This window comes from Natator depressus, chromosome 3 (genome assembly GCF_965152275.1).
Source record: "Natator depressus isolate rNatDep1 chromosome 3, rNatDep2.hap1, whole genome shotgun sequence".
Lineage (NCBI taxonomy): Eukaryota > Metazoa > Chordata > Testudines > Cheloniidae > Natator > Natator depressus.
The window spans coordinates 38844088-38860163 of NC_134236.1; the positions used below are offsets into that span (position 1 = coordinate 38844088).

The window sequence follows — 16076 nt, forward strand, 5'->3', positions numbered from 1 at the left end:
AATACAGAGGTAAAATAACCTCTCTACTCTCTACTGTTTTAGATTCCCCTGGTTATGCATCCCAGGATCACATTAGCTCTTTTGGCCACATCACACTGGGAGCTGTTATTCAGCTGATTCCCAGAATCAAAGATCTTCAAAGAGTAAGGTATAAAACCCCATAAGGCACAGAAATGTTCTAGTGAGATTTCTTCATGACCCCAGAAGAATTATGAATTTAATCCCACAACAAAAGCAAAACTCAGCTGAATTTCAAATAAGAAATTCATGGGAAAATTGGCAATTTCAGATCAGCATACAACATTCACAATACTGAAAAAAATGTAACTTGTCTAGCTGTGTGTCCATCAAAGATATACCATTCGGATATATCTCTAATTCAGATAGATGATATTTGGATAAGAGAAAAAACAGGCAAAATCTTATCCTGCACAAAATTCTGCCCCTCAATCTGTTATACACCCCAATATGCTGCTGCCATTGGATGGCACTCTCTTCATTATATTTCACTCCTTTCCTTCTAAAATATTCCCCCATAGTTTCCATTGTATGAATTTTTACAAGGGGAGTTCATGAAAGAGGGGTTTTCATGGCATTATAATATATATTTGTAAAAGTAGTCCACATTATACCACTCACTAGTAGCACTGACAATTTAGAGAGATTTAATTTAAAGCATCCAGGAGATTTAGGAGTCACACATCCCTTTAATACTTTGAAAATCTCCTTGTAAATGACTTACCCATGGGCCACTAAACATTCCTTCTTTTATTGGTTCAAAGGGGTTTCTTCCTACCTTTTTGTACAGTTTATCTCCTATTCCAGTCATCATTTTTGTAAAGCATGACTGAATACCACTGAGTCACTTCCTTAATTTGAGGCCATGACAATGAAGAAAGCAGAACTCAGAAGCCAAAGATTAGCAACAAATCAGTGTTACAGTATTTATCATTGTTCTGAATGCAGAGGCGTGGGCTGAACATTTCAACAATTTAACTCCTTAACTTCCCCAATCAAGTTTCCTGGTACAGGTTTGTGACTGAGTGAGAAATGTTTCCAACTTCAGAAAAGAAAGCCTTGGGTCTAATGATGAATCCTACCCATAAAAAGGGAGTGAAGGTGTTATATGAATATACAGCATAGAATAGTTAACATTACTAGAGCTCTTCAAATTTTTAAGAAGATTGAAGTGCTCTCACAATTTTAAATCACTCTAAACTGCACAAGGCCCAAATTCCAATCACTTCCAAATTCCACCTGCTTATCTATGATAATCAGCATGTTGGTTTAGAGAGGAGATGGGTTGCATTCTCACAGAGGTTCACAAACTCATTACAAATTTATCAGGAAACTTGGAGTTTGAAAAAATGCTATTCTAATAAAAATTATGAAATCAACACCACCAAAAAAACAACCAACAACCTGGATGATACTTAAAAGCAATACAGAAAAATCACAGGTTAAGTCTATTATTTTGTATATTGGCTAAAAACTGCATCTTTTCTGACTACAGATGGCTGTTGAGGACAGTAATCTATTGTCAATTAATGATAATGGTTCAAATGTAAATTTTTGCATTTTATTCAAAAGACCTCAAAGCGTTTTACAAATTTAACCCACCTCTGGGATCAGGGAGCTCTTTAACAGTACACAGGAATACTGTACACCTTTTACTTAGTTCAAACTGCATGAGCAACGATAAGTAGGCAGAGTATAATTATCCACATAGGAGTTTGGCTAAGATCCTATTGATACCACGCATTATCCTTGTGGAAAGTGCCAAAAAATCTTTAATTACTGCAAGTGATCAATACCTTAGTTTTACATGGACGCCAAAAGGTTGGACCTCCAGGAACAGAGTACCTTCAAAAATAGTGCTGGAACATGGGTTTAGCACAAATTCATAAAGTGTGAGCCTAGGAGGTTTCCTCTTCAGATATTGACCTGACCACACAGTAATTAGCTAATGAAATCTGATGAGATCACAGCCCAAGTGTGGAATGCCTGCAGTTTAATTCTTGGATCTAGGGAGAGAGATTGTGTTCTTCTTAAAAAGTCGGTCAATAAAGATTAAATCCAAAGGCTAATTTCTGTTGATTTATAGTAAACAGAAATAAACAGCTGTTGCTTGATTGGCCAAAGTGAATCTGAGGTATTACTCAATCTCAAAAACATTTATGGTAGTTATACTATAAAGCAATTCAAATTATTCAGCAAGATGGGGCATGAGAGAGAGACATGAGCCTGCTGACCAGGGAATTTATTATCGAATGAGGTTTTATTCTACAGTTTTGAACTTGAACCATGACAGTAGTCAATATCCCTGGACTCCAGTGATTATTGGTACATTCATTGTTCATAAGCTTCAGCAAAAGAATCAGACTTTAAAAAAAAATAAATGTAGAATCAGGAATAGAGGGGCAGAGCTCAGATTACACCCCCCCCCCATATACAGAGAGCTAGATTGTAGCATTTATCTCACATCCCTGTATAGAGGAACATGGAGCTGTTCTGCCCCAGGATGGGAGCCAGGAGTTCTCCATTCACATAGGCATGGGGTTGGCAATTTGTTCCACCCACCCAGGTTACTCTCCACTCATGCGCCAGCCCTGCTTCATGGACCAGTACAGAGAGGGAATGGAGTCATGTCCTCTGTCCCAACATGGTGACCCAATCCTGGAGGGCAGCAGGAGCAATAGCAGGAGCAGGAGCAGGAAACACTATTTTGGGAGTGCAAGATCGGGGAAGTTTCTTGCACAGGCTCATCTGTCTGTGCCTTGAGTGTATTGCTCTGCCTCCAAGGCCTTTTCATAGAGCTTCCCAGGGTCCCTCTGAGTTCCTGAGTGGGTCTTCAGCCCCCAGCCCTGCTTCATTGCTCCACACTGTTGTGCATCCAGGTGACCTCTGGAAAGGCAGTTCACTCTCTGCTCTTAGAAAGCAGGTAGGATTTCTGAACCCTCTCATATCCGGTTATACAACAAACCAGAACAGAGTTAAATAATATTTTCATATCCTTGTGTGGGGTTGAGACATCTACACTCTCTCTTCTGGAAGCTGCTAGTTCAACAGCACCATAAACATATAATGCACTTTACAAACAAATGAAAGGCAAAGCCCAAGGCTGTTGCAATCAGTTAAACAAAGATGTACATTGGATGGCAGCTCAACGGCAAGGGGGTGGGGACATTACCGGTGAGGACTGCAGCACTGGATGGTTCCATGGAAGATATTTAAGTTGGAATTTGAAAGAGAAATGTCTAGTGGTGTCACTTTGAAGTGTGGTTAGGATGAATGCATTAGCAAGGGTGGGTTAAGAGGTGTATAATTGTTAGAAAAATGGGAGGTCGTTAGAACAGTGATTCTTTTTTTAATTTTGCAGATCCGGTTCTTAAGCTATATCCTGTTGTGTACCCCCTCCCTTCTCTATCCTTTCAGTCCTATACCTTACCTGTGACAGCTACACTATGTAGTTACACAGTAAAGCATGACAGTGTTGCACATACAAGATGAAAATAAACTTACTTCGAGTGAGTATGGCTGGCTGACTATGCCCCCGCCCCGTTTTCTGTACCTATACTGTTTATTTTTTCTCCCCGGGGCTAGGACTTCGCATATATTTGTATCAAATCTTCCCCTTGTTGCTGCAGACTCTACTGATCGAATCTGTCTGAGTTAATATGAAATTTAGTTTTACCTCTCTGGATCTGGAGTAGTCCACAAATTTTCCCATGACTGAATTTAAAGGAACACGCAGCAAAGACAGACAACAAGCACCTGCACAGCATACAGAATAATGTCTTTTTTCCCAATTCTGTAGGTTAAAAAAAATCTGGGAACCCTGTATGAGTTCTTGCATATGACACAACCAACGGTATGTGTTACTCCTTGCATACTGATATATGCTTCAACACTATGAAAGAAGCAGTTCTATGGACCACCTCGAAGTGCTCTAAGAACCATTAATGGTCCCAAACCACAGTTTGACAAGCATCAATAAGTGGTTTGCTGTTTGCAAGGAAACAATATATGGCATGACTCTACTGGGGTATTATCAGCTGACATTCTCATTGTGCAGTTCAAAGTAATGTCCCACTGGCTTCAGGGTTCCATAACTGAGGTTTGCAGTGAAATGGGAGACTAAAACTGTACATTCAATGAGATTCAAAGCCCATCAATAATGTTACAAAATACACCATTGCTTTAAAAAAAGAAAATGTTTTGAAGCAGATAGAGTGCTAAATATAGAGAGAAACTGGAGTTTGGAAGAATACATCACATTATGTTTACATCCAAAAGAGTCTGAATGTCCCTTTTTTCCTGGAGGTTCATAACAATGAATTGGGATAACCAACTCCTAAGTTTCATTTTGTAAATGTGAATTAGCCCTGTCGCCTGCCTATCCCTCCAGCCTGGAGCTGTGCTGGCATTTTGGGGAGCTCGTCCTTCTCCTTTCACCCTCAGAAGGACTGACTTTCTACAGTGATCTATGAGTTCTAAAGGTGGGCAAGCCACGAAACTAGACAAATAGACATTTCTAAAAAGAAAAATCCAGGGGCTCCACAGTGTTCCCTCTAATTTTTTTCCATCCATGTGCAGAATGAATTTTGTTATGTGCACTATATCGAGGGAATGTGCGGATGGGTGCCACCAGTAGAAATGAAAAACCTAGATATAATATATATTTTTTAAAAGTTACCATAGGGATAATTACTCCAGCCAGGAGAGATTAGGCATTTTAGAACTCACTACTCAAAGAATTAAATTTAAGCCTAAGAGAGAAATAAAAATTATGAAATGCATAGTCCAGTCAAAAAACTAAAATAACATACTTTGAAAGAAATATCAAGAAGTAACAAACAACAACACAAGTATGCGTTGGGAGCTGAGTGTGAAACACACTCAAGTTGGGGTTGGACTGGATAGCTTCCTGGGGTCCCTTCCAACCCTGGTGTTCTGTGATTCTGTGATTCTGTGACAGTGTGTGTGTGTGTGACAGAGACACACACCGTGTGTGTGTGTGTGTGAGAGAGAGACAGAGACACACACCGTGTGTGTGTGTGACAGAGAGAGACGTGTGTTGCCCCTTTAAATACGCTGACGCCACTTAAAGTACACTGCCCTTTTAAGTAGCCCTCAGCTCTTGACCATGGCAGGATTCTGCCAGAAGGATGGAGCAGTTGTGGAAGTACAAGTCATCTGGTGAGGGGCACTTGGCCAGCCAGTGCAGCTTCAAAAATGAATAGCACTGACTCACATGCAGCAGCATGCGCTAAGTCCATGCATCCCTGGAGCACACTCTGCCAGCAGAGATTATATGGATCTCCTGTTTCAAATTAAATCTACCTTTCCCAGCAGAAGCTCCAGGGGAAGATGGCAATGCAATGATGGAGATGCAGACCTCCTCACTGGAACAGGGGTAGCAATTCACATCCTTATGCACCAGCAAGGCTAAATTGAGCCCATCTCACTGGCCAACAGGAAATGGTTTAACGGCCTCAGGTCAATACACAGGTGGGTAAATCACATAAACTACTCCTGTCATTTGTCTGAGCATAAAGGGCTAGGATTGAATGGGCTAGAAAGACTGTATGGAGATTGACTATTGTATGGCCTGTTTATACGAGAAATCAGACTAATCATAATGGTCATTTCTGGCTTTAAAATCTGTGAATCTATTGAACCTTGAAAGCTTGAAAGCTTGAAGCTTTCTTTGCTTATCTCGCTCCACAGCTCAGGTTAGAAGAGGGAGTTAGCATCCTGAATTTTGTTCAAACAATGAGAGAAAATGATCTAACACAGTGAGTGTGTTTTCTAAACACCGACCAAGAGAAATCTAGAATATACAGGCATTTATTCAAGTTTCCATAGGCTTAACAACTAACTACATGCAAGTATTTTGCTACAACCCATGGATAATTATTATTACTATTGCATCTCTTCTCTTAAAGGGAAGTTTGTGTATTCTAAAGCTCATGTTGCTCTTAAAAACTTTCCACTTTAACTTTGATGACTTGATAGTGTTACCTCATTAATATCAGTATTCCTTATCTAGTATCTGACCCTGGTAGGTAGTAGTCAAATACTATCTTGGGGCATAACTAAGGAATAGTGCAAATGCTGAGGTTTAGACTGTAAATTTGAAGGGTGACAGCTGTGTGTATATATTCAATACTCTGACTTTGCCTGAGAAAATCTGATTGTATCTTTATAGGTCTGATTGTTTAAATTCTCTCTCTCTCTCTCTCTCTATGTGTATACATATATATATTTAATTTAATCTGTTAACAACGTATTTTGTATAACAAATCATGTTGTTTACAATTTGCACATTCAGACCACTGGAACAGTTTTAATGGACGGAGGGATCATTACATTACCTAAGCACGTTCTTCCATCTTCTCCCAGTTCGTAAGGATCCATGCAGAGACACTGGTAGCCGCCTATGGTGTTAATGCATTTAGCAGATGTGTGGCAAGATATATTAATTTGGTTTTCACATTCATTGATGTCTATAAAGTGGAAACACATTGATAACAGAAAGGCAGAAACTAAGAGCCTCATTCACTACATTCTTGTACACATCAACGGTCTGTAACAGGTATTCCAAAGAGAAGGATATTTGTGCACTAAAAATGAAATACATATCAATAATTTCAATTTTACTCCTTTCTTATATGCGGGCAAAATTGTAAAGCAATTATGTGTAACTTTTTACTGTTGGAAATGACCAAAAAAAAAAAAAAAAGAGAGAGAGAAGAGTAATTAGTGCAGCCATTAAATAATTTGTGGTGGTTTACTAAAAGTTAAGCTACGGACCTTTCCAAGTTATAAACTGCAAGTTATTGAATTTCTGAAAGCACCGTGCATAACATTAGATGATCTTGCACACACACACACATTCACCACGAAACTTCTTGGTGCTTTCAATTTTCCTGTGAACCTTCCCCTAGGGTACAGTGCTATCAGTCGTATACTCTTGCCATTAGACCCCCTTTTAGCCCAGAAATGTGTATAATTTTGAAACCATCTTCAGAAATGCCTTGTTGATTTAATTACTTGATTTATTCTTAACTTACGGTACTATATTTAAAGACTCGAAACATACTGCCCAGATAGGCATGTAACAAAGTAAGAGCTTCCTACTGTAAAACTCAAGTAGTATCTGCATTAAGTGGGTTTTGATGGTTTTCTTTTAATAAATGCAGTGTTTATTATACTGCTTGTTTTCCTATAGCAGATATACAGCCTTTTGTTGACATTACGTAACATATTAACAAAAACTAGGACAAGAAATGAGTCATTCATGTAATTTAGTCATTCAGTTTGCCGCCAGAACATTAATCTATTGAAAAAGAATTATTATAATTCATTTAACAGCTTTATTTCTTTATATGGTATTTATGTGGGTGGATCTCAATGGATAAGTAGGATTTGAATAAAGGAGAAAGCTGCAAATTTCATTTGATTTTTCTATATATGGCATACAATTAAAGTAAAAAGCTTTTTATTCCACTGCCCTAGACATGCTGATAAACAGACTTATTGAGGATCAGCTATAGCACTTGCATTCAAATGAATTTGCCACCATCCATTAAGTATTCCTAAATATGGCCTTTTTCAGGGTTCATTTTCTTGAGTGTTCTCATGAAGTCTGAACCGTTTGAGTCTATATAAACTCACAAAGATGAGCACACAGAGGGTGTGGAATCCTGCATAAAGTAAACTCACATATAGTGAAATTCCATTAATGCAATGTTTGCAATGTTCCCTCTTTTTTCTCTCTCTCCCCGTTTCCTTCCCCTCAAAGGAAAAAGGTGGGGGGGGAGGGGAGAAATGGGAAGAAGAAGGTAGATAAACAAAAGCCTGCCCCTGAAAATTTTAATAAACATTCATTAAAATTGCTGAATGAACAAGAAAAAATATCTTTACCATTTTTCAATCACTGTATGTTTCAAGTTTCAATAGTTATAGCACTTCAGTAAACCTGTTGGGGGCTTATTATTATTAAAACAAAAAAAAATTGCCTTTTTGTTTTAAGATCAAAATTCCTATGTTTGTAGCTCTTGCCTCACTAACTGGCTGGCTGGATAGGCTACTGGTGCTGTACTAGTCATGTAGGGGAGAGTTTCCACTGAAACAGCACCAGAAAACTGCCTGGAACAGTCCCTAGCTGTTATTATGATTCTGGCTGTAGAAAGAGGGAATGTACATCTCTCACTTCTTTCCCCTTATGAGATTCCCACCGGGAGCTACAGAGCTTCATGCTAGTTTGATAGTTCATTTTTACTAGTTAGTTTCCTTTGGTATCATTTGCATAAGCCCAGTTGCTGGATCAGGACTGGAGGAGTCTGAGATTCTGCAGCTGGGAAGGGAAGTGTGAAGAAGCTGTGGAGTCCCATCAATACCACCTCAGGTGGTTAGCTATCTTTTCACCATATACAACAGCTTCTGTGGCTGCCAGAGCATGGAAAGGGAAAGGAGTTTTGAAATAGTTTATTTTTTAACAGGAAATAATAAGAAATTTTTATTTTTGGTGAATCGTATTAGTCTTGGTCATTACAGTCAGATGTGTGAATACAGATACCTATACAGACTGGTGGTTGAAAATTCCATCCTCTGCTTGTACAGGTTAATTGTTCTTCTCCTTGGAGTTCGTACCCATGTTGACATGAGTAAATCACCATGGATTTTCCAAATTCTGAACAATATAGAAAGTTTCCATTTGCTACTCCCTCTGGGAATCCACATGTTTCCTCTAGAAATATAAAAAGGACACATTATGAGTTAAAGATACATTTCAGCTTTACTAGTTTTCTCTCTCGCACATCACTCTCCATGTCTACTCTATGTTGACTTTAGTGGGACTACTCATGTGCCTCAAGTTAAGCAGGAGCTTTTAAGGACCTCAGTGCAGTATTTAGGATATCAGTATGTGGTGACTCTTGTTAAATGTTGACTTTTTAATGGTGAGTACTGTACAATTATTACCTATATTAACTATCTATGGTACTTATGTGGCCCTTATTACTGCAGTGCCTCACAATCACTAATGTATTTATGTTCAGAACATCCCAATGTAGTATGGAAGTACTATTTTTGTACAAATGGGGAACTGAGGTATAGTGAGAGCAGGTGACTTGCCTAAAGTTACAGAAAATCTATGTTAGAGCAGGGGCTTGAACTCATGTCTCCGAAGTTCTGGACAACTCTCTAGTCACTGGACCATCCTTCCTACCCGTTTAGTAAAGATGCTTAATTCTCACATTACCTTGCTGATTGCTTTCCTGCCACGCTTCTAAATTTGTTCCTGGTATATTGTCACATGACTCAAAGTCTTGAGGAAACTTCCCAAGTTGAAAGGCATCAAGTGGCACTTCTGAGAGGCCTGTGTTATCGCAGATTATACGGGACAAAGAATGTTTTCTTAGTTCATGCCTTTGAGTTTCTGTGAAAACATGACTGTTTTCCCACCAAAATCTGCAAAGATCGGTAGGTGCTTGTTAAAAAGATTACATTCCAGGTGTTAATTATTTCTGTTCGCAGAGTGCACTATTATTACGAGACAAAAAATAAGCATTTCATCACAACACAGTTAAGGAATATGCACTGTCTATCGGCAATACAACAACAACTACATTGGCTGAAGATTTATGTGCCCAATGTAAAACCTGTTATGGGCTCAATCCTGCAAAGTGCTCAGTTCGCCTGCAACATGCTAAACACCCTCAGCTCCTATGGAAGTCAGTGGGAGATGAGCGTGCTTAGTATCTTACAGGAGTGCTCAGCACTTGGCAGGACCAAGGTCTGAACGCTTTTTCCCTGACAGGGGCACCTTAAGAACCATCCCTTAAAATTAGCAAGATCACGAGGGTGAAATCGTCTTGTAAAAGGGGTGGGGAGGGGAATCTAAAAGAGATGGTTCTGACATCAGGAGAGGAAGTTATCTATTAGAATAATGAACTGGAGGGGTGGAGGGGTGAGAGTATGTTCAACAGGTTGAGTGGGGAAGAACAATTTGACACTGCTCTTGAATTCTTCCCTTCTTCACTATCAACCTCCACCCACCAAGAACTCAAATACCCTTCAAGCCATAAAGAATGGAGATATTTTCAACACAAGGATTATCACTATTCATATATGCAGACCTGGTAATCAGTTATTGCTTTTCATTAATTAAACATAATAAATATAAAAGTTATATCTTAGAAGAGAAATTTGAAGGTAAATTGCTTGTACCTCATGCTCAGTGTTACATGTACCAGAAGTCAGACTATGCATTTGTAACTTACATGTCTCCACAATACAGAATTTGTTAAATATATGCTACAGGACACGTCACCAATATATAAATAAATGAACTTGAGAGGGAGCTGTTCATCTTAGGGGTAACAATGAATTCAGACATGACAAGCCATAGTATAGTCTACAACCAGAAAGCCGAAAGATCAGCTGCAGAATTTTTGCCTCTTTCTGAATCCCATCACAGGGTGAAGCATTTGAATAGGAAAAGGCAAGGCATTAAGCAGTAACTCCAGATGGAGCAGAAACAATTTTTTCCAAATGACTCTATTGGATTTAAAGTGTGGACTTGTTTTGGCCAATTCAAAAGGCAACAATTTCAATTTTAGTCATGTAGCTGAGAGATTCTGATCCTACCAGGATAGAGTTCAACTAGTCAGAAATCTTGCTCAATTCTGATTTATCATCTTAAATCAATATCCGGGAACTGATATCTTGAACTGCTTGTTAACTGGTATCTCAATCAATATATGAATCATCAGGTTACCTGAGCTTTGTATCACTAAACCAAAGTCACTAAATTAAAAAATAATAGACTTTTCCCTTCACTCCCCTAGAGGGGTGACAACCAAAACAAAACATTACATGAATCTATGTTTCTTCAGTATTTATCAATCAACTTGTTATCACAGTCTGTCTATACAACCTTCTTCTTTCTTGATGCTTTCCTAGTCACGGTCGAAAAATTGTATAGCCTTCTTCCAAAACTCATGATTGTACATCTTGCTGTTGTGCAATTGGTCTGCTGATATTTGGTCCATGGATGAATCTTTGGCCTCTCCATTGGTTGTCCACAATCATCACAAGGGCCACTCTACAAAAATATTGCTTTCAGGTCTCCACTGGACGTGTCTATACCAACATAGCCTAGCTTCCCTATATTTCTCTTCAGTTGGGGCAACCAGCATTAGGTCCCTCACAACCTCCTTTCATTTCCTATCATGGAGTGTCCAAACATTTGACCATCTCAACATCTTCATTTCCATGGTGGAGAGCATAATGATTTCTTTCCCTGTGTCTGGTAAAATCTCAGTTCCATACATTAGGATGGGTCAAATTACAGTTTTAGGGTATGTCTACACTAACAAAAAAAAAAAGGCCTCATGGGAGCGAGTTCAGAGCCTAGATCAGCGGACTGCAGCCTGCACCACAGGGCTAAAAGTAGCAGTGCAGACACTGCCGCTTGGGTTCTGAGACTCACCCCTTTTGCTGGGTTTCAGAGCCAAGCTCCAGCCCAAGCAGCAAAGTCCATACTGTTATTTTTAAACCCCCAGCCAGAGACCTGTGAGCCTGACTCAGTTGAACTTGGCTCTGAATCTTGTTGATAATCTTTTTTTTTTTTTTTTTTTTTTTTTTTACAGTGTAGAGGTACCCTTAGACTATATCTTCAAACTTTACTGGCATCTCTTTATCAAAGAGAACTGGGGTCAGCTCACACCATTTGCATCAAGTAGCATTGGAACAATGTCAGGCATAGAAATATAGGGCTGGAAGGGAACTTGATAGGTCATCTAGTCCAGTCTCCTGCCCTGAAGCAGGACTAAGTGTTATCTCTAGACCACCCCTGACATGTGTTTGTCTAAGCAGTTCTTAAAAACCTCTCATGATGGAGATAAATGACAGAGATTCCAAAATTTCCCTAGGTAATTTGTACTAGTGCTTAACTACCCTTACAGTTAGGAAGTTTTTCCTAATGTTTAGCCTAAATCTCTCTTTCTGCAATGTAAGCCTGTTACTTCTCGTCCTCCCCTCAGTGGTTAAGGAGAACAATATATCACCCTGCTCTTTATAACAACATTTTACTTACTTGAAGATGGTTATGTCCCCCCTCACTCTTCTCCTCTCCAGACTAAGCTCAGGAGGGCACCTTTGTCAGCAACCACTGATCCTAGGCATTTAAATTCTTTCACTCTTCTAAGCTCTGTGCCTGTAATTTCCTTTATGGTGAGTCCTCCTCCTCACTTATTATAGCCTCGGTCTTACCAACATTCACTTTAAGTCCCACCTCAAAACTATGCACTGTCTCTACAGTCCCATAGCTTTTCAAACTTCATTGAAGGAAGTGAGCGTTTTTATTATTAGCAGCCAAACCACTACTACATTTGATCTGCTATTTTTAGAGGTTAAATCTGTAAAGAAGCCAACTTCAGTGGGGAAAGGTCAGATAGATGGCAGAATTAAGCATACATGTTATTTAATCTCAGATATGTTTCATATACTCAAAATAAGGGACAATAAAAACTATCATACCTAATGTTCTCATACAGTGCTAATGCTAGTAAAATTATAAATGATTCAGAAGAGTTGAAATGGTGTTTAAAACAAGTCTGTGTGAACTGTTTGTCATGATCATAAAAATGGCACAGCATTTAACAACGTTTCATTCTTTGTGTGACAGTCTTTGAGTTAATTAAAATTTTTTAAAGTCCACATTTAAACCCTATGGGCTAGATTTTTATGTACATCACAGAGATGTTACATCACTCCGGCACGATAAAGGGGCTTTAATGTGGGTGTAATCTTAATCTAAATGCGACTCTGGCCCTAAAGGTCTAATAAATAATATAAAATGGGTCTCCTTAGGTGAATCAGGATTAGTTCCTTAAGGGCTGGTAGGAGTGAATCCAGCTGTATTTGATTGTTTGGACCCTTTTTCACATTCCTTACATTTACAAGTTGCATCTATTTATAAAAAATTCCAGTATATTCTAAAATCCATTAAAATGGACTGTTTTTATGTTACTACGACTGAATCTTGCGTTTATTCAGAGTCTGAGCCTGCAGTTCTTATACAGGTAAAACTCTCTTTCCCTAGGACGAAGTTTCACACTTGCACAAGATTTTTTTGCACCATTTAAGTCTCATATAGGGACTGTGCAGGAGGTATTAGCCAGCTGAACAGCAGCATGGGATTGCAGTGTATTCGTAATATGCCACAGGAGTGGTCTCCTTGCTGGTAGGAATCATGCCCAAAAACAAACAAAAGGAAGAATAGAGAGAAGGTTCAGGAAAAAAAAAAACAAAGAGAGAAACTGGTAAACAAGGGATTAAGGAACAATAAAAAGTGCGGGTGGGGATTAATATGTTAAAAATGCATGTACTTTTTCCTCTTTCCTCCCTCCTTTGTCGTAATGTTTTTATAAGGGACAGGGACCTGTCTTCTCATATCTGTGAAGTGTCCAGCACCCTTTGAGGTGCTACGTACAAATAAACAGTATAATACACTTACCGGTCACCTTCCCTTAGGGCTTTCATTTGCTTTCCAATTATACATGCAAACAGTGGGCCAGTTCTCGCACCTGGGAGGAAGTTTTCTGCTAGGCCACCGAGCCAAACATCAATATTGTTTGGATTGCTGTACAATTCCATGATTTTTTCAGCTACCTTCCTATTAGCTATTACTGTATTCAGGTCAGTTTGAGTTTCCAGTCTTGGTAAACCGCAGAATTCTCGCCAGTCATTGTAACCTAAACATATTAAATTTATAGACAGATCAGCCTTGAAATCTGACTGTATAACATAGCACTCAAAATTAACTCATTTATAGGTGCCAGCTTCTGATACCCTTACTCACACCAACTAGCATCTTCTTCTGAAAATAGACCTAGTAGAATTGGTTGAAATCAATGGGCCTATTCGCAGGGTGAGGTACTACTCAGTGTAAGCGTGGCAAGATCTGGCCTTTTAGATATATGGAAGCTACATTATGTTAGTGAAGGTAAAACTAGGCATAAAATAACATTTCCATTTCTAAAAATTCTGAAGACTTGATAGAGCAAAAGGAAAATTCAAAAATTTGTGGCTAGTGCAACTTAGAATGAAAAGTCTTAGCCCATTCATTTGTACCTTGAATCTAATTTTTAATTAAAGAAAGAAACATAGACCTCAAAATAACTGCTCTGTGAAAGTCTTACTACATTTGGCCTGCAGCTTCAAAGTTGCCTCTTAGAATTAATGAAATGAGTGAATGAAGAACAAATTTCAGACGCACACAGGGTCAGGTCAGTGCAAGCAGTAGAGGTTATAGTGTGTCATGCTGATACCAGAACGAGGGAAAATGAGAGAGGATGAGAATTGCTTCATAATATAAAAATGACATTTTCTCTTTCTTGGTCTGGAAAAACTAAACAATTAAAACCATTTTGGTGAATCAATGGCATCTAATGATACTTCTCAGGAAGCACATTGGTAGCATAAGTAGCTTTGACAATGTCAGGAAACTGGTATCAAAACCAGGCCCATGGAAGTCCTTAGATGGCATCTGTAGCCTCCACGCTACACTGATAATGATGAACCACCACCCCTGACCAGCAGCCTTAGTGCTAAGTGTCTACAGCTCCACAGCAGCCATACCCGAAGCCCCTGAGTCGCAGGACAGACAGCATTCCCATGGGATACCTGGACTATATAAAGATCCTAACAGGAAGAGGAAGCTGTCTGAGCATCAGGCCATTGTCTGCTGGCTGTTGCCTAAACTGCTTTGCTGCATTGCCCTGCTGCCTTGCCTGATCCTACCTTGCCACCTCGCCCCTTGGTTTGGATCCCCTAGCTACTGACCCCCTGAAAGAATGCCGACCATTGCTTGGGAATAGCTCTAATACCGATTGCCCTCCTGGTTACCAGGCCACCCACATAATACTTGATCATGGCTCTGGACTTCCCTATGTCTGCTTCAGCCACTGAGAGTTAGACACTTCAGTTCCTTTGTTTTCTGTGCACTGCACTTCTCCAATTCTAAGAGCTCTGTCTGTTTGCAGAGACAGAAGAGACACATACACACACTATGAATTTCCTTTTGGGTATGTCTGCACTGTCCTTAGTGATGTAATACCCAGCTCACATATACATACGTGCTTTAGCTTTGATCGTGGATGGTAAAAATAGCAATGCAGCTGTGGCAGCGGCTTACGTTAGCAACCCAAGTACATACATAGGATATCGGATGGGACAGTACTCGAGTGGCTAGCTCAGGTTGCTGCCCATGCTGCTGTGGCCACACTGCTATTTTTAGTGCACTCGCACAATCAAAGCTAGTGCTTCTATGTCTGCCTGAAGTGGGAATTACATTGTGCACCTGCAGTGTAGCCCAGCCCATAGAGACTACTTTGCTTTTTCCATATTTTTCTCCTTAAGCTCAAATAAAAATAATTTAAACGGAAGGTTTATGGTTGTCCTTCATTTTTAGAAAAACCTAATAGTAGAGCTCATTGAAAAGCATAGGGGAAAATTGTTACAATTGTGATTTTTTTAAAATAAAATGTAAAATTATGAGATTTGAAAAATGTTGACTAATTCTAATAAAAGTCATAGTTACTAAAAAGCCACTCCAGATACATACAGTAACCCCCTGAATTATGGTTTGTCCCTTTCAAACTAAGGACATTGTTTTCATGTCTAATGCTAGTGAATATCTTGTCTTCATTATAGCTACTTTTTACTCTTGTTGTGCATTCCTAAAAGAGACGGGGGTAACGCCTCTGTTTAACTAGCCATAGCTGTCACTTAATAACCATATTGGTAAATTGCCAGTATGCTTCAAATTCAAGTAGTGATGTCTCAATCGTTAGCATAGAAAATCTAGAAAAAAGTAATAGACCTGGGAGTCCATGATCACGTCCACGCTGTAAATTTAATGATGCTAAGTCCAGTGACCCATTATTGGACAATACAACAAGCCTTTCTGTTAATTCTTCATTCATCATTTGATCCTGCATCAGTAGTTTTGCTGACTTTGCTAGAATACCTCTTAGTAAAGGGTCCAAACCTCCTTTAAAACA

At 39.2% G+C, this 16076-nt stretch overlaps 1 protein-coding gene across 1 annotated transcript in view; it reads right to left on the minus strand.

Moving 5' to 3' along the window:
* Positions 1-16076, minus strand: part of TPO (thyroid peroxidase) — a 78856-nt gene that overhangs the window by 18325 nt on the left and 44455 nt on the right. Inside the window, exons 9-13 of the mRNA XM_074947228.1 lie at positions 15896-16066; positions 13529-13766; positions 9269-9477; positions 8585-8755; positions 6378-6509 (exon numbers count right to left, since the gene is read on the minus strand). Of these exons, the coding sequence (XP_074803329.1) occupies positions 6378-6509; positions 8585-8755; positions 9269-9477; positions 13529-13766; positions 15896-16066 (921 nt within the window). The remainder of the gene's footprint in view (positions 1-6377; positions 6510-8584; positions 8756-9268; positions 9478-13528; positions 13767-15895; positions 16067-16076) is intronic.